This window comes from Toxorhynchites rutilus, chromosome 3, assembly GCF_029784135.1.
Source record: "Toxorhynchites rutilus septentrionalis strain SRP chromosome 3, ASM2978413v1, whole genome shotgun sequence".
In the NCBI taxonomy this organism is placed as follows: domain Eukaryota; kingdom Metazoa; phylum Arthropoda; class Insecta; order Diptera; family Culicidae; genus Toxorhynchites; species Toxorhynchites rutilus.
The window spans coordinates 133,664,686-133,682,828 of record NC_073746.1 but is presented as its reverse complement, the minus strand read 5'-3'; the positions used below and the strand labels follow the sequence as shown (position 1 = coordinate 133,682,828).

Here is an 18,143-nt window from a genome sequence, read left to right as displayed (position 1 = left end):
AAGATTATAAACAACTATTAAAACACAGTTATTTAAAAAATATGCAAATCCAAAACGGCCGCCACCTCAAAATGGTGGCTTATATATTTTTTTCAAAATCCTATAAATGGGTATCAAATGAAAGAACTTGACTGGTAGAACACAGTTATTTATGAAAACAGTAAATCCAAGATGGCGGTCGCTACAAATGGCCGCATCAATATGGGTATCAAATAAAGGGATTGACTAGTGACTAGAACACAGTTATTTATGAAAAATGCAGATCCAAAATGGCAATCAAATGAATGGGCTCGACTAGTAGAACACAGCAGATCATGATTCAATTTGGGCGTCGCTAAAAAATGTTCATAATGTCGTGGGTTCTCTAAGTCTGAATGGCTTGACTTAAATTCAAAACGGTCACCGCCACAAAATGGTCGACTATGTATTTTTTGCAATCCCTTCAATATCGGTATCAAATGAAATGATTTGACTAATATAATACAGTACATCATGAAAATTTTCCGAAGAAAATTACGTAGAAATAAAAGAAATAAAAGTTTTGAAAAAATATTGAATGGTTTTATTGCAGAGAAATATACTAATGATACAGATAATGTACTTAAAACATGAAAATAAAATAAGTAAACAACTTTTTAAGTTGAACGGTTTTATTGTGATTAAACATAATAACAATACAAATAATGTACTAAGAGCTTTGAAATAATAAGGCAAGTAGTAGTTACTAGTTATCACTCCCCTTCATTCATTAATCAAGAACATTAATGAGACTAAAATAAAATCGTGGGGTATGTCGGACTTCCATTATCCACAGTGGTTTCATCATATGCCCACGATTTTATTTTAGTCTCATCAATGCCCAAGAATCTCAACCATTTTAATAGTACTATTTTAGTAATGATTCAGACTAAAAATACATCCAACCACACTGAACTGAAGACTATATTCTTTAATTTTCATTTCATTCTGTTAAGAAATGTTCGAGTTACAAGCATTCGAAATACGGGTAGGATTAGCACACAAATCGGCAGAACAAATGTATGGGAGAAAGGAAATTCTTCCAGTTTTCATGAATTTAAACCGTTTAGAGATTAGCAAATTGTAATGTATAGCATTCTTAAAGAATTTCTGATTCGATTGGTATGCAAATCATGAGAATTCGTTCACAGTGAAAATAGTTATTAACGTTATTTTTATTTCATAAAAAATATAGGAGGTTATGTTCAAGACACGACCGCATTGTTGACGTAGAACTACGCTGTGGTTTAATTCAAGTCGCTTGTTAATAATTGCGGATATTATTTTATTATGCAACGAAAATTTTGAAATAACCATTCTACCAGTTTGGTCGCCCTAAAATGTTTTTTTATTGTAGAATCATTTGACGATAATTGTTTGATGATTCATTCTTGTGCTCGCAGAACAATACTTGCTCGAGATAAGCGCAGCTGTCATCCTTAGTGGAGAATGTTTTGCTACTGGCAAGCGAAACCAAATCACATGCAAAATTCTATAACGACATTTACTTTCTTGGTGATTAAATCAACGAAATAAACTCTATCTGTTAATCTCAACAACCATGAAAATGATAGCACTGCTCCATTATGATCAAGATTAGCGCAAATGGTATCCTAATTGAAAGCAGTTTTGCGTCTGGCACGCGAGCCCAAATAAATTAATAACTTAATATAACTTATTGCATAACTTGGTATTCCCCAAATAATTTTTTGGTGAACAACCTTAACACCTGCTTCACCATAGCGTCAATTTAATGCATTGATGACAGAAAACAAACAATGTTAACTGCTTGGAAAAGGGCTGAATAATTTCATCAGCAGAGATTCATTACTAACTTCCAAGGCTATATCCGAAACGAATACATGCGATAACGCAAAACAAGGAAGAACAAGCAATATTCATTGCTTTGAATACAAAACGATACTGAAAGTTTGCCTTTCTTCCTTGCTTGAAACTTTAAACTTCTTCAGTTCATTCGTCTCTAACCTTCAAAAAGGCCCTTGGAAAACTTTACTTTATCCATCATATTACTCCTCCACCCCCATTGCCTTGAGACAGGCATTCGATCCTTCGCCGTCCAGCTCGCCCAGCAACGATGTTGTTGAGTCGATTTCCTCACGAAGAATGAAAGTTTGCCTCAGCGAGATCCACTGTATACACTCTAGGCAGATATTTCCCTTCGTTCTTCTTCTTTTCCTTTGTTCACGGAGACTTTGCATCTTACGATTTCCCCTTCGTTGCTCGTCGATAAGTTGCTCGTTATTGACAGCTCTGTTCGGGAAAGCACACAAATGGACAGAACAAATGTATGAGAAAATGGAAATGTTTCCAATTTTCATCAATTTAAACCATATACAGACTATGGGATTGTAATGTATAGCATATCAAAAAAAAATATTGGGAATTTCCGATTCGTTTGGTATATAAATCGCCAAAATCCGTTCGCGGCAAAAATAGTTATTAACGTTAACTTTATTTCATAAAAACATGACCTGTATTCTGATTTGGCACCCTTCCTGAAAGTCGTAGTTCTACGTCAAAAAAATAGCATCTCTGATATCGATATGCGTTACGTAAAGAATCGTCAGCTTTCAAGAAAAAAAATATAAAAAAAGCACCTACTAGTCCAAAGCCATGAAAACAACAAAAAACGACTATAATCAATAATAACAAAAATAAAATCCATTTTTTTTTCAAATCCAATATAACTAGCTCATTGGCTTCAATTTGATATGTCGATCATCTAAATAGGTTTAGTGGTTTAAAAGTTATGAATTTTTGAAAAAAGTCGTTTTGGAAAAAAGTGAAAAAAGTGATTTTTTGTACCACCCTAAAATGGAAATGTCACCCTAATAAAAAAAAAATTAAAAAATACGAGTCTAATGTTTTGCGATAAAGAACAAAATTACCACTTTTCACGAAAATCTGATAACCACTATATCGATTTGGCATGGAATGGCTGTATAATGATGTACTTACATGCATGATAGAGAAAGCATCATTTGGCATATCTCGTTCATACTCGCAAAGTCCTTGTAAATCGAAAACGCTGATCATAGTGAACATCTCTTTATCAACCATAGACTGCATGATTGCACCTTGAATTTCTCCGAAAAATCGTCCTGTGTCATTGGCAGTTTCAGACAGAATCACATACCCGTTGTTGTCGATCACATAACAGTCACGTGTTTCCGATGAACAGGTCTCGATGCAATCTTCGCACTTGAATGGAATAAACACACATTGTATAACGATCCAAGCAGTAGTTATCCAGCAATTAGGCTTACCGTGGTTTTAGAAGTGATTTCCATAAATCTCTCATACATCATTTGCTGCGAGAACTGAAAGCCTGTCACACAGCCCGGTGTCTCAAGTCCACCATCCCTCGGGAAAATCCCCATCGACGCCGTTACTTTCAACTCCTCGCCTTCCGGATCGTCCATGAAATGCGGCACGGAGTAAACGAAGCTCTTGGGGTCGATCTTGTGCTGCAAAATTGCACTCCTGTACCAGGTTTCATCGATTGCGTTCTTGTGGTAGTCGCCGAACTCATTGTCAGAATCCACCTCGACTTCCCCGAAGATGAACTGCCACCGGGTTAAGCCACTCATCGTGGCCACGAATCGTAGCGTAGCATTGTACATCTCAAGAATTTTCCTCTCATTTTCATTCTCAAATTCCCAATTCCGATAGCTCATGTTGGTCACCTTCGCATCGAACACCAACAACTGCATCAGTTCTTTGTTGCAATAGTAAGCGTCGTCATCCAGAGTTTTTCGGCCACAGTTCGCTAAGAATGGAACAATAGATATTTTGGAGTGGGTTTCATGTGAATATCATGTTGCTAACATACGTTCATCGCTATCATCTTTTTGGGCGTCCTCCGGTTCTGGCTCGTACTGCTGGGACCACTTCCACGTTGGCTCGTAGAGACGAACCAAGAAATGTCGTAACTCATCCTCCGGGTTCTTGAATTCATGTCCCTCCAGGTAGTGATATTTACAGTAAACCCTAAAAACGATTGTTAGTCAATTGACCGACGATTTTCTACTGAAAGATGTTACCAATCCGGGTGTACTTTCCAATTCTCTCCCACGAAGAAATCCGAGATGTTGATGCCCATATGTTGATTACGTTTGATCTCATCGCCTACCTTAATCCATGTATCGCCGTAATCATGTGGGAGAACCAACCCCAGCGAGAAAGGGGTGTTTTCCAACGGGGCATAGTAATAATCTTGATACTCCAGTGAGACACGCTTCATTTTGTCGTAATGGAATCGAACCGGTACTTTGAGCATTTGACCAAACTTGGAGAACACCAGCTGCTCACGAAGAATTTCGAGTTTTGAATTTGGTTCACGACCGGTCAACGATTCGTCCCATGCATCGGAGGTATCATTCAGCACCTGTTCCACCTCAGTGAGATCGATACTGTTATAGTTTTCTTTGAGACGGCCTTTGGAAACCGGCCGAAGATCCGGATGCATCAAAACGTAACCGTTGTTGCTCACAATGAACGGATAACCGTTTACGCCTAACTGAAATTCGAGAGTGTATATGAATAAAATTTTCAAGCAACTCGAGATAATAAGACTCACCTTGTAGGGCAAGGACAGCTCGTCGAGCACCTCCACCGGAATATCCGTCCCGGCAACTCCGAGCAATCGCGCTGTTCGCGTCTCATTGTAGTGGTTAGCTTTCCGATCGAATGCAGGTGCTCCAACGGCTATCATTAGCCGAGGTGGCTTGTCGGAGTCCTCTGCAGTTTCCAAATTTTCCTGAAAAACATAGATTCACATTGATCAACCGAGTACGAATTCATAAGGTAGAGTAGTTTTACCGCCGTATCCGTGAATGCGTGTGTCCAAGTTGGCGGATGCTCAACGCCCTGCAGTACCAATGGCGTTGCGATGACCGTGACATACTTCAACACCTCTTCCTGAACTTCATCCAGCGATTGGATGTGTGAGTAATGTCCGCGATTTAAGCAAGCCATCCACTGGATCTCTCGCACCTTGGTCACTTCACGTCCCAACAGGTAGGTAAACACACGAACTGGTACTTTAGTTCCATTCTCGAACCAATTGTACTGGGTGAATACCTCGGTTATATTGCTCGGCACTCCGTCTGTAATCAGCATTATGGCTTGATTGCAGCCACTCACGGTTTCGTTACATCGGCGCATTTCACGGTACTGTGAAATAAACGTTTTTATTTAGTCGGACTCCAGCAGATGTTCGATCGTGTGAACAGCTTACGTGTTGTAAAAGTTCGAAGGCCTTTATGAATGCCTTCCTTACATTTGCGTAGCCCTCTGGAGATAACTCGCGCACCTGTTCATTCAAGAAGCGGATGTTTTCGGGTGTCGCTTGAACGAGCATATCCTGAAAAACATTCAAGGTACAGAAACCTTACATCAACTGAGCTTCAGTATACTTACAGAGAAACACGGAATCAGTGGCTCCACGTCGTTTGAATACTTGTAGATATTGATGAAATCATTGTTGGAAAATGTATCCAGAATACTTTTAACCGTCAATTGAGCTATATAGTTCCGGTAACCGGTCATCGATCCGGAGTTGTCTAGAAGAATGACTATATCTTTGGAACATGTCGCCGTTTCAATATACCAAGACCGTTTCCGGCAATCGAAGGTATCCACCGTATCCCGATCCCACTCAAGGGCCGGATAGTGCCGCAATATACCCGTGTACGATCCGAAGTATTGCCACGAAAGGGCTGGATCTGAGTTGTAATTCTGCACGAACACGTCGTCCAGTGCTTCAGACCACTGCAGGGCTTCCAACACCCACGGATACCGATCGTATACATTCTGCGGCACATGTACCGAACTGTAGGACGTATTAACAGATATGTTGAAGAAATGGGTATCCGGATTCAGCGACATATTGCGGTACATCCAAGTGTTCTCCAGCAACGTTTCCGGTATATCCGGTTCCGCACGATCATCGATCTGCAGGGAACATAACTCATTTTAAATTTGTGATCTACGTGTGACCCATCGCACAACATACATTCGAATACTTGCTGGAGTAATACGTGAAGTTATCCGCAATTGATTCGTTGAAACGAAACTGCTCGGATAGTTCCTCTGCCAGATTAATAATACACTTGATGGCATCCATCTTTCGGATCAGCATGCGACCTACATTTTCCACGATAGATTTGATCAGACTCGTTCCATCCTTGTGCTCGACGCGTGCGTTGTAGGCTTTGTATTTCTGGAAGTAAACCATGTGGCGTAAGAAACACTTTGAAGAAATTGTTTTGTGTCTTACCGCTGTGATTTCACTGGCTTTAGTCATTGTTTGTGCCAGATCCCAAAGCTCTTCACCGAAGTTGTCACCCCATTTTTCCATTCTGAAAAAGTGTCGAACGTGATACTGTTAATGTTTTTTGAAAATATTTGATAGTACTTGAAAGATACCATAATCCTACCATACCATACCATTCCCAACCAAAGACCAATCTCTATGTTAAAACTTTAAAACAGCGGTACTCAACCTTTTTTTCATTGAGGCCACAAACACGTGCTGGTCAAAACGCGACCGCATTGTTAATGTAGAACAACGAAATTAGAGCCGACGAGAAGCAAACATTACAGAAGTTCAAGAATGAAACTCTCGTTCATCGGCACTAACAAGAGCCGATGAATGAATGTTTTCACTGAGTGAGAGGCGAGCGTTTCATGAAGCAATAATACGCCAAATCGAGCAGATTTTCAAATTGACTCCAAAGTTAACATGCCCTCTTGATTGTTCGCTGTATAGAGCGACACTGAAACTCGTTTCCAGGTATCTTTTACCAAAATTACATTTCTAATGCTCCCAAAACACAACGCTCCAAAGAACCCCAGACTGCGGAACAAATTTTCACCTTCAGTTTTCCACTGAAGAATGCAGCAATCACCGCTGAAAAATACCTTTTTCACATCTGGCTTGAAGTGCGCCGCACCTTGACACCACTTTCAGCCCGGAAGCAATACTTGAAATCACGAAAACTAATTGATCGATCGGAGAAAGTCATCAATAAGTTATTCACGGTTTATCAAACATTCAGCTAGTAACCAGATGGCAAGGGCTGTGAGGCTTTATAAATGGCCTTTCTCAAGGCCGAGTGTTTAGTTTTGTTTTACAAATTGGCATTTTTAAAGGCTAGATGCGAATAAACTGAGAAAGCCTAATAGCCTGAGAAAACCTCTACAGTTCAAAACATCATCATCATTACATTAATAAATCTGAACACGCTTCAAAATTCAAGCAGCTTCCTTGTAGCAGAAACCTAGGGAAGTGTTATATCTGTTATACAACCGCAAGGTTGACGTAGGACTACCATCGGCTTAACAATTATTTGTTCGAAGTTACATCTGAACCAATTCTCAATGAATGAATATTATGAAAGATTTCTGAAAAGTCCAAGCAAGTGCGAGCATAGAGCTTCTTTCGTGCATAATTGCGGATCCATTATGAGGTGATAAATTTTGCACGTGATGTGTGTTATTATAGCTAGTGCAGGTAGCGCACTCAGTATGCATCGGGAACATTATTCTCTTGCTAGACACAGTGCGACCGGCGAATGCATAATCCAGCGCCACGGTTTTGTTTTGATAACGCATAAAATCAACAATTTGCAAATGTGATTCAATCATACACAACCAATCTCCACATAACGGATTAGAAACCGATGCGGTACGTCCTATTTCATATTTCTTATCTGCTATGCTTCTGCCGTCAGTGAAAGCTCTGCACTTTGCTTACATATTTCTGAGAGTGCATTCTGAAGCGAAACATTTTGCACTTCCGTACAACACAATATTTATAGCGCTTTCTCGGCCGTCCGACGACATTGACTTTCAAGCACCTTCATAGATTTTTGTGATTTCATCATTATTTATAGATTTTCGTGGTTTCATGTTTACTTTCAGAGCAGTTTTTGAGCTATGAATAAATGTTTTTGGATCAATAAATAAAAAACATCATTCATACATCTTTTATAACGCTATTGTTTCGTGCAAAATAGCTTCGTCTGACATTAGCATTGAAAAATTGCTGTTTGCTAGTTGGAACGAGGATGGGACTTCAATAATGATGATCATTGTTTGAAATATAAAGGCTTCAAAATTTCTCAGTTCATTTGCCCCTAGCTTTGCAACCAATCATGTTAACATTGAAAAATCTACGGCCAGGTTGGTCAGCAAGACCCTGAAGAAGGAGATCAAATAATTTTCCAAGAAGTACAGTTATTTACCTCTGATTGAACATCTAGCTAATTCAGCTGACCTGTCACGACACGAATAATTGGACATTTTCGTAAATATCTTTTGTGCAAGTTTCTACAATACGATAAACTTTTAGGTGTTTTAAACCACCCATTTTACTAAATTATGTATTTTGCAGACTTTTTCAATGGTTATTTGTTAGATTTTCAATGGTTTTCTTATTATAACTTGTTTTTCACATTGTGTTGTGTTTGTTTATGTGTCCAGTTATTAGGCTGACTAAATAGATCTGGAGCAAAGATGATTATGATTTTCGGAAATTTTCCCAGATCATAGTTCAGTTTGACAATCGAGGGTTTCAAAAGGAAAGGGGTGTAAGTGACTTGATCGATTTCTCTCCATCAACTTTTTCTTTAGTTGATAATTACACCGCAATAATGTTCTAACTTTAGTTTGCTATAGAATCCGATAAACGAGGTTCTGATCTATCTTGCACATTTTCAAATGCAACTGGGAATGTGTTTACAGCAAGGTTATGACCAAAAGAGAGAATCGATGTAGAGCAGGGATGTCCAAACGGTAGTCCGCGGTCTACCGGTCGCCCGCGTAGGTATTCTTAGGCGCCCGCCAGCTGGTCTAGGATAGTGTCACCTCCAAACGCAATGGATAAAATATACCTCCATGTTTTGCCGTCATTTCTATGGTGTTTATGCTAACCTCAATAAAACATATTGGTTGTGAGAGTAGATATTTCTTCATTAAAGTTTCGTTTTAATTTTTTTTTATTTTTTGTCAGATTGTTAGTTATTTTATATTAATACATCCAGTTGTTCGGCCATAATTTGTAATAGACAAAACAATGTCACTAGAAACAATTTCTGCAATTTCTCCAGGCACATCATTTGTTGAATGATCAATTGAAAATTCTGGACACATCCGCAAAAGGTTTGGAGAGAACTTCGCCTACGAAGACTGCAAATGCGAGTTTAATGAAGTATTGTTATTTTTATTTTAAAACTATGATGGGTAATGTGAACCAATTGTGCAAATTTCTTTCAAGAAAAAAGGTCATGAATAGAACAACAGTGATGAATGAGAAACAAAATATTTCTCAAAAATTAAATATTGAACCCTATTATGGAACATGGAGAATTTTGCTCGTTAACTCTATTTTGCTGTTATCATAGATACTAGTCGAGTAAGAGTAAGTAATATAAATTTAAATAAACATCACAACATCAATTGATTATTTTCATTCGATATTTAAAAATTTGGAACTGTTTTGATAATCTGAGGCTTAATTCACCACAAATCAAATCCACCGAAGCAAATAAGACGAAACTGAATTAAACCTCACACGCCAAGCTCATGATTTCTTTTGAAACAGTTTCAACGAAGTGGCAAATGAAAATGGTAGTCCGTTTCCACTGAAAAAAATCCATTACCAACGAAATCGACTGTAATGCGAAAACATTTCGAATCGATCGCAATACAGTTTATCCCTCAGCTCCTTACAGTTGTGTCAGTCTTCTGAAAACATACGCTGCGCTGTACTTGAGTTTAATTTTCATCAGCACGCGTTCATAACAAACACGTATTCTCTCTTGGTACGGGTTGTGTCAAATTCATAAACAAGAGAGCGCCGAAAGAACACAGTACAGAAATCAGATACTAACATCGCTTCTCAATTATGTGTTGCGTGCTTCATTTTATACACACACGCATCAAATTCTAGCGCCCGCTTTGTCCTCGCTCGTTCTAAGCAAAGCATAAAAACAACAACGCACCTCCATACCAACCGTATGCGGTTGTGTGGAGAAAAATAACTCAACAGAGAAAGTAAACTAGATTCAAGTGCGATGTAAAACAGGTATAGAAATACGACGCAAAATACGGCGTGAAACACGGCGAAACGATATTGACAACAAAACATTTGATATGTGTTTCGGAGCGTGTTCATTCGCCACAGCGCTGTGTATACAAGGAGTGAGAACTCAACTGAGTATAAAAAACTTGTTACATATCAGCGCTGCGTTGCATTCTGAAGACTGAGGAGTGTTTACAGTGGAAGACTGTTCTCCGAAACTAGCCTGGAGTACGAAGCAAATCGTAATCGATCGTTCAAAAAAATATGATAAAAGTAATAGTGTTAATGAATTAATGTTATGAGTTGATATGAACCTAATTTTGAAAAAAAAATTCATCTTGTGTTAATGAGAAATTATTGGAATTATTTTAATATCCGGTATCCGGCCAGATAGCAACTTTTGGCCGGATAGTTACCAGATATCCGATTCATCTCTAGTTCTTATACCTCTTGGTAATTGAGGAATATAATATTCATCTTGGGTGTATTTTTTATGAAAAATAAATGCTTTGTATGTTCATAAATGACAATTTCCTTATAAAATAAACGATATTAATTGATGGGACTTTACAGGAAAACAAAGTATAACTTATTTATTTTTAAGTAACCGATAATTATTTTTGTTTTGAAGAATAATTTATCATTGAATATTTATTAGTACGGCCTATGATTTTCTTTTAATTAACCCTCCTATAATAGGTCTTTTGAGGAGGCTGAGTTAAATGACTATTGAAACTGAATGAAGTTGAACAAAATTTTTTTTCAGGATTTTTTTCAGTTAATAGTATGTTTTTTACTTTGAATAAATATCAATAACGCGTAAAATACACAATAGCAAGGCTACACAAACACGCACGAGTTTTACGAGTTATGATTATGCGCGCAAGTACAGGAGTGTTAAAACTTTGTTCTATCTTTTAGTACTTAATTCATTTTCTCATGACTTTTTTTTAACGTCAATGTTGGTAGATCGCAGCCTAACATTTGAACAATTAGTCGCCCGCAATGCCCAAAAGTTTGGCCACCCCTGATGTAGAGGAATCGATTACACCCCTTTCATGTTGAGCCCCTCAATTATCATAGCGTTTATATTGTTACTGTTCTCATCGTAGAAGAATCCTTTCAACTGATGCGGTGGATATTGCAAATTAGCCTCGCCCGTTTAAAACTTATTGGGTATAAACGAGCCTTTCGCGATTTTTAATACTGAGTCTCGCTTTAACTAGCAAGCAGTCAGCAATCTCTCATAATGCTGACAACACACACAACGGTTTTGCTCGATACGAAGTTCAAGAGCGAAATCACATCGAAGGATCAAAACAAAAATTTTGTTAAACAATTGGTCAGTAATTGCGGCAAAAAAAGCCTTTCGTTTACATTTTAACATTCCACATGCTGAATCGGCTTAAAGTAGGAAACGATTCAAAATTTCTATACTGTAACCTTTGAGGAGTGTAAGTATGGTACATTTCTTCACAAACATTTTTGCGACTGACCTGATCACGTCCAGTTAATTCCTGAGTTAATAAGATTTTGTGGAGGTAAAACTTCAAAACAAAGCTCAATATATTCGCGTACAAACCGTTTGGGTTACAATTGGATTTTTTACTCGTTCCACATTTTCAGATGTTTTCAACTCATATGAGGGGCTCAAAATGAAAGGGGTGTATCATCGATTTCTCTACATCGACTCTCTATTCTGGTCATAACCCAGCTGCAAACACATTTCCAGCTTTTTTGACAATGTGGAAGATAGGTCAGAACCTCATCTATCGGATTCTACAGCAAACTCAATTTGGAACGTTTTGGAGTTGAGTTATTAACTAAAGAATAAGTTGATGAAGAGAAATCGATCAAGTCACTTTCACCCCTTTTCTTCTGAGCCTCTCATATGTTGTCCAATTGTGTTTCTTAGAATAGTGCTACCTGTGGCAGTCACAAAATGTCGACAGAAACCTCTGAATCGCTGAACAATTGTTTTCATAAAAGGCGCGGATGTCCAAGCCTCAATGAATAACCGTTTTATATAACTCTGTATTCATTCGTCAACAATGCGATTTGTCTTGGACACATGTATCTATATTTGTTGAGACCATTTTGCACATTACTATTACAAAATACTTCTTCCTTGTTATGTTGAATTTTTTAAATAAAATCATCGAAATTGACAGCGACTTTAGTGGCAGAAACATCATCTCTTACAACAATATCAAAAAATATTTTAAAGATCACTTACCGTTATGAAACAGGACAGTGTCACAAATATTTTTTCTTTATACTCAACATACGGTAGAAATTGATAAAAAGACGAGACAATCAAAAAAGGTCGAAAAAACGACACTGTCCCGTTCAAAACGGTACGTTTGGTCAGCCTAGCAATTGCAGGTCACAATCGCCTCTAATGAGACACTGAGTGGGGTCTCGGTATGTACAATCAGGCAGGCCGTACATAACGACCGGCACCATCAAGGGCCAAATATATAAAAAAAAAGCCTCCAGAAGCGCCAGCTGGCCTTCCTACGATCTCACGAAGGTGAAAATCGGTTTCGGTCGGATCTGGCATCGTGACATTACGCGATTTCGGTGATGGAGTGGTACGAAGCCAGCGATGTTGTTTTTGTGCCGGAGGAGGCAAATCCATCAAACTCGACAGAGCTTCTCCCAATAGAAACATTCTGGGCAAGCTCCGGAAAACAGGGAAGGTCTTCAAAAACGACCAGGATTTTAAGAAAGAGTGAATGAAAGTATGTAAGAAAGATGGCGCAAGTGTTGCACAGGATTTGATGGGTAGCATCAAGTCCAATGTACGCAGAGTACGTTTATGAGACTCGAAGGGTGTTCGACACTTATTCTTCACTTATACACTCTCAACTATGACATCTTAGCTTTGACGGAAAGCAGCAATCGCAAAGCAATACATAACAAGTGTTTTTTTGTTGTTGTGAATTTTACGTGTTTTGCTACTTTTTATTTGAAAATACTTTAATAATACGTGAGATAGAGGAGTTAGTGAACCATTAAAGTTAAAATAACGGAGCTAGTACCCAGGATGTGTTGTTTCTGTGTTGCTTTTTAAATTGGTCTTTTTACGGCGGCCCGACTGCGAAGGAATATATATAAAATATTTCTATTTTCAGATAACTCTATGGCTTGATGTGTGGCACCCGGACGCGTGAGCGTTCGGTCATTGATACCCTGGCTCGAGTCCAACTCGAATTATGAAAACATATCCCACGAATTACCATTCCATCGATCCCCAAGGGATGTGACTATTCGGATGAAATGGCTTCGGTTCTTTGGACAGGACCTAAACAGCAAAACTAAAAACATGTACATTTGCTCGCTTCACTTCAGACCAAATTGTTTCATTCATATGTACAATATCGTCAGAAACTGATACAAACAGGTAAATTTGAACAAATCCATATTATAGTTACAATTATTACACAAAAATGTTTATTTTTAGCTGTTCCTACTGTCAGAAAGGCCAATGATTCTCATACCTCGGGAAATCAAAACGGACGGCTCACCGAAAGGTCTTGATTGACATCAAGCAAGAGTAAAAAATCATAAATCATCCAAAACATCCGTGGAATTGGTTCAGTTTTCTAATGACTATCCCGAGAGAGATATTCCGTCAAATGAAATCGGGAGCAGCACTATCAACATCTCTAATGAAAAACCTAGTTCTGAAAGCTTAATTCAAACACTGCTGTAGGAGGTATCGGAGAGAGCTTCAGGAAGCCTGGATTACCGTACCACAATTTCCCCCTGGTTTAGATTAGAAAAAAAATCTAAATAGATCATCTTTACGCAGCAATGAATAAATGTATACATTTAGCTAAATTACAAAAGAAATCAACTTATTTAGACGAATTCATTATACCGCTTCATGATACTTGCAAAGCTACCACGTCACAGCCTCACTGTTACTGATGCACTAGTCAGTCCAGACTACCTTGTCATAAACGTACCCTGCAATGTACGGACATTTAGCCCGTTTAGGTTGAATAAACCAACTTGGCAAAAACATAGCTAATATTTGCCTGTTCAGTATCAAAAATATTCTATCTAAAATAAAAATTTTGTGACCATTTTTGTCTGTTGCCTTTTTTTTTGAGTAAGATCTTCAGATTTCGAATATATCCGTTTGAATAGGTAAGTGGCGCTGAACGATATTTGGAAATGTAGTCGTAAACATGTCCTAAAATTTAGAGGTAAACTGAAATCAGAAATGTTGTCAAGATGCCTTGAAACGGAAACTCAAACAAAACAGGAAATCGAAACGTATCTGTAAATATATATGATTCATTTTATGTTGTTTTATTCAAGTCGATGTACTTTCCAGCATTTGTTTTCAGTCTGCTGCAAGTGCTCGATTATTGTTTGTAAACAAAAAGGAATGCCGACGCATGCGATTTTCTAACCAAGCTGAGATTTGTTTTGTTTATATCGCGTACTGTTCGGCATAAAAACTTGTTTACAAATCTTGTTTGCAAACAGCCAAACATCCAAAACAAATACAATAAATTTTCTCACATCTCGCGACGCCGGCCCGAGCAACATGTGTTTTTCGTGAGCAGTGAGAATGCTGCCAATCAAATGAGCGTGGCGATTCTCACGCGTCTGAAATTAGATTTTCCTTTCGTTCAGTTTTCCTCTTCTTTTTTGTTTGTCATTTTTTCTCCCAGTGACAGCTAGCAAGATGGATGCAAATCGCATTTTTCAACCAGAGAATCATTCTAGAAGGCACACAAATCGTAACGCTTTGGCAATTCCAGCCATTACTACTTACATTTCAGTCTGTACCGATGCGTTTGCGCTTTGGTCTGGCAATTTTGTCCATAAAAGGAAGAAAGCAAAGCTAAGCATGAGCCCCTTCCGGATGCTCATATTTCCCATCTCGATGCTCGTTTCGATCTAAAAAGCGCTCACTGTACACTAACAATATTAACTAACACACATATTTAAACGGAAAATGGTGAAATTTCCACCCGAGAGCGGTGGAAAATCGTGAAAATCTGCTTCCTAATGGCTGCTGGCTGCCACCACCATTGGAGATGGAGATGAAATGAAAAATTTTCCCGACTGTGATGAAACGCACGGTACTCTACTGGTCGCGTCCGTGGTTCGCTAGAGACTGAGCATCGTGAGGAAAGCTATTTTCGGCGGTGAACGGGGTGAGATTTTCCCGCAGCGACGCGCCACATTTCCCTTGTTATGGTTCAGTTTTCCGACGGGATGGGTCGCTCGTTCGTTCAATGTGCGTTTTTGACGAAGGCTTAACCAATGTTTTGGTGTGGTTTCGGTAAAGGGGTAGACGAAAGAATCGTTGTAACTGTTATACGATAATAATTTGTTCGATATTTGTTTTCCTGGCTGAAACTAACATTGAGTAGAATAACGATTTTTCTAGATTACAAAAATTACAACAAGATTCAAATAAAAAAGAACAGTGTGATGGTATATCCCCCATTCATGAAAATATAGCTCATGAAAAATATTGTCTTTCATACTGTCATACATACTGTCTTTCTGGCAGTATATGGATCCTTCGTATGAAGATCTGCTGATCTTGGGAATCGATTCACGAGTCAATTTTGGGTCTTTTAACAAAAAATAGGAGTGCTGCTCATGCGTTATCTATCGGCATTTTGGAAGTCGGAAGGGGCGAGATATTTCGATATTTTGTCCCATAGATGCATTGTGATACGGCACTGTACGAAGCAGAGACTCGCATTGTATGAATTAAGCGTTTATTATAACCTCCGCATAATGCTATTTTCGATTGTGTCACATTTAACCGAAAGACAGTTACCCGAAAGACATTCATTCCGAATCGAATTTCAATCACCCGAATGTAACAAATACCCGAATGCGACAGGTACTCGAATGGAACTTCCACCCGAAAGAACATTTACATAAATGCGACATTTACCCGAATGCTACTTTCACCCGAATGTAACATTGACCCGAATGCAACATTTACCTGAGAGTAACATTTACTCGAATATACTATTTGCAGATATATGAGGAAGTATTTTCATATTTAATCCTGATAAGCGTTATTAAAATGATCGCATTCATACATTAAGTGGTATCAAAAAACTCGTATATTGTGTGGGTAGAGACGAGTTGCGTTACGTTATAAAAAAATTAGAGTTATGAAAAAATTAAAAACAGAAAACGTTAGAGTTATGAAAAAATATTGAAATCTGTTAAAAAACGTTGGAAGGAGATAAATTAACAGTATTATAACACAACGGGATTCTAGAACCATTTACCATTTATAAAAAATAGAATGTTTACCCGAATGGTAAACGATCCCGTATGAGAAATCTGTCCTTCATTAGTCAAAGAAAAAATAATTCTCTGTATATATTGAATTAAGATTTTTACGTTTGTTAAATCCAATTCAAATATTTAGAGCGAAAAAGCACCGTGAAGTAACAGCTCAGATTGGAAACGGCTGTCTCTCGCAAACAAACCTGTGTTTCATCGATTGCTCGGTTAGTTTGAAACATAGGAGGTAAATTTTTAATTATAACCAGCTGACCCGGCAAACTTCGTCCTGCCCAAAATTAGTTTTTTGTTAATAATACCTTCAAACATTCACCTTTTCTTACTATGAGCAAGTTCATGGGTCCAATCGCAGAACTGTTCATTGATTGATCTTCTATTCGACCCCGTTGAATTTACTTTTTACTATAAAATTCCTAGTATTTCCAACAAAACTCATCATTATAATATCAGATTATTTTCAGACACAGTTCTCGTTCGTTCTCGGAAAGTCCAACCACCATAGAAACATTTTTTGTACCCTCAAACCTTCACATGCTAAATTTGGTTTCATTTGCTTGATTGATTCTCGAGTAATGCAAAAATTTGTGTTTCATTTGTATGGCAGCTCCCCCTTAGAGAGGGGGGGGAGAGTCTAACTACCATTTATTCCACCCTAAAACCTCAATATGCCAAATTTGGTTTCATTTGCTTGAATAATTCACGAGTAATGCAGAAATTTCTGTTTCAATTGTATGGTCATTTGAATTCGAACGACAAATACCATCAGCCATCAGTTGAGAACACTTCTCTTCACACCAATATCGCGGGTTCATTGGCAATTGGCTTTGATGTACAGGCATGCTTCACTCATACGGATCTCTTCTCACTGTATCCCTTCCATTCGATTGAATAACCGCACCTTCATTCAAGCCGCTTGTCATGCTGTTATTTGAGAGTCTGTCCCGATCAATGAACTATTGACCTACACTCAATTGACACCCGACGATGCCTTGGTTTTGACGTAGAACTACGTCTTTCATTAAGGGTACCAAATCAGAAAACAGGTCACGTTTTTATTAAATAAAGTTAACGTTAATAGCTATTTTTGCCGTGAACGGATTTTGACGATTTACACACCAAACGAATCGGAAACTCCCTAAGATTTGTTTGATATGCTATACATTACAATCCCATACTCTGTATATGGTTTAAATTGATGAAAATTGGAAACATTCCCATTTCCTCATTAATTTGTTCTGTCCATTTGTGTGCTTTCCCGAACAGAGCTGTCAATGACGAGCAACTTATTGACGATCAACGAAGGGGAAATCGTAAGATATGAAGTCTCCGTGAACAAAGGGAAAGAAGACGAACGAAGGGGAATATTTGCCTAGAGTATAAACAGTGGATCTCGCTGAGGCAAACTTTCATTCTTCGTGAAGAAACCGACTGCACAATATCGTTGCTGGGCGAGCTGGACGGCGAGGGGTCGAATGCTTTCTGAAGGCAATGGGGGTGGAGGAGTAATATGATGGATAAAGTGAAGTTTTCCAAGGGCCTTTTTGAAGACTAGAGACGAATGAACTGAAGAAGTTTAAAGTCTCAAGCAAGGAAGGAAGGCAAACTTTCAGTATCGTTCTGTATTCAAAGCAATGAATATTGCTTGTTCTCCCTTGTTTTGCGTCATCACATGTCTTCGTTTCGGATTAAGCTGGGGACGCGACCAAATTACTCA

At 38.3% G+C, this 18,143-nt stretch overlaps 1 protein-coding gene across 2 annotated transcripts in view; it reads right to left on the bottom strand.

Annotated features, from left to right (window-relative positions):
• LOC129777961 (voltage-dependent calcium channel subunit alpha-2/delta-4) overlaps positions 1–15,253 on the bottom strand; it is a 30,483-nt gene extending 15,230 nt beyond the window's left edge. Inside the window, exons 1-12 of one of the 2 annotated variants that reach the window (XM_055784576.1) lie at positions 14,922–15,253; positions 6,320–6,401; positions 6,056–6,262; positions 5,461–5,994; positions 5,279–5,404; positions 4,861–5,214; positions 4,619–4,798; positions 4,083–4,558; positions 3,872–4,029; positions 3,306–3,808; positions 2,998–3,240; positions 2,030–2,289 (exon numbers count right to left, since the gene is read on the bottom strand). In XM_055784576.1, the coding sequence (XP_055640551.1) occupies positions 2,278–2,289; positions 2,998–3,240; positions 3,306–3,808; positions 3,872–4,029; positions 4,083–4,558; positions 4,619–4,798; positions 4,861–5,214; positions 5,279–5,404; positions 5,461–5,994; positions 6,056–6,262; positions 6,320–6,401; positions 14,922–15,028 (2,982 nt within the window). In that variant the 5' untranslated portion in view covers positions 15,029–15,253 and the 3' untranslated portion in view covers positions 2,030–2,277. Of the gene's footprint in view, positions 1–2,029; positions 2,290–2,997; positions 3,241–3,305; positions 3,809–3,871; positions 4,030–4,082; positions 4,559–4,618; positions 4,799–4,860; positions 5,215–5,278; positions 5,405–5,460; positions 5,995–6,055; positions 6,263–6,319; positions 6,402–14,921 lie in introns of those variants that run through there. The other variant, XM_055784575.1, reaches the window with a different exon arrangement.
• Between the last annotated feature and the right edge of the window lie 2,890 nt (positions 15,254–18,143).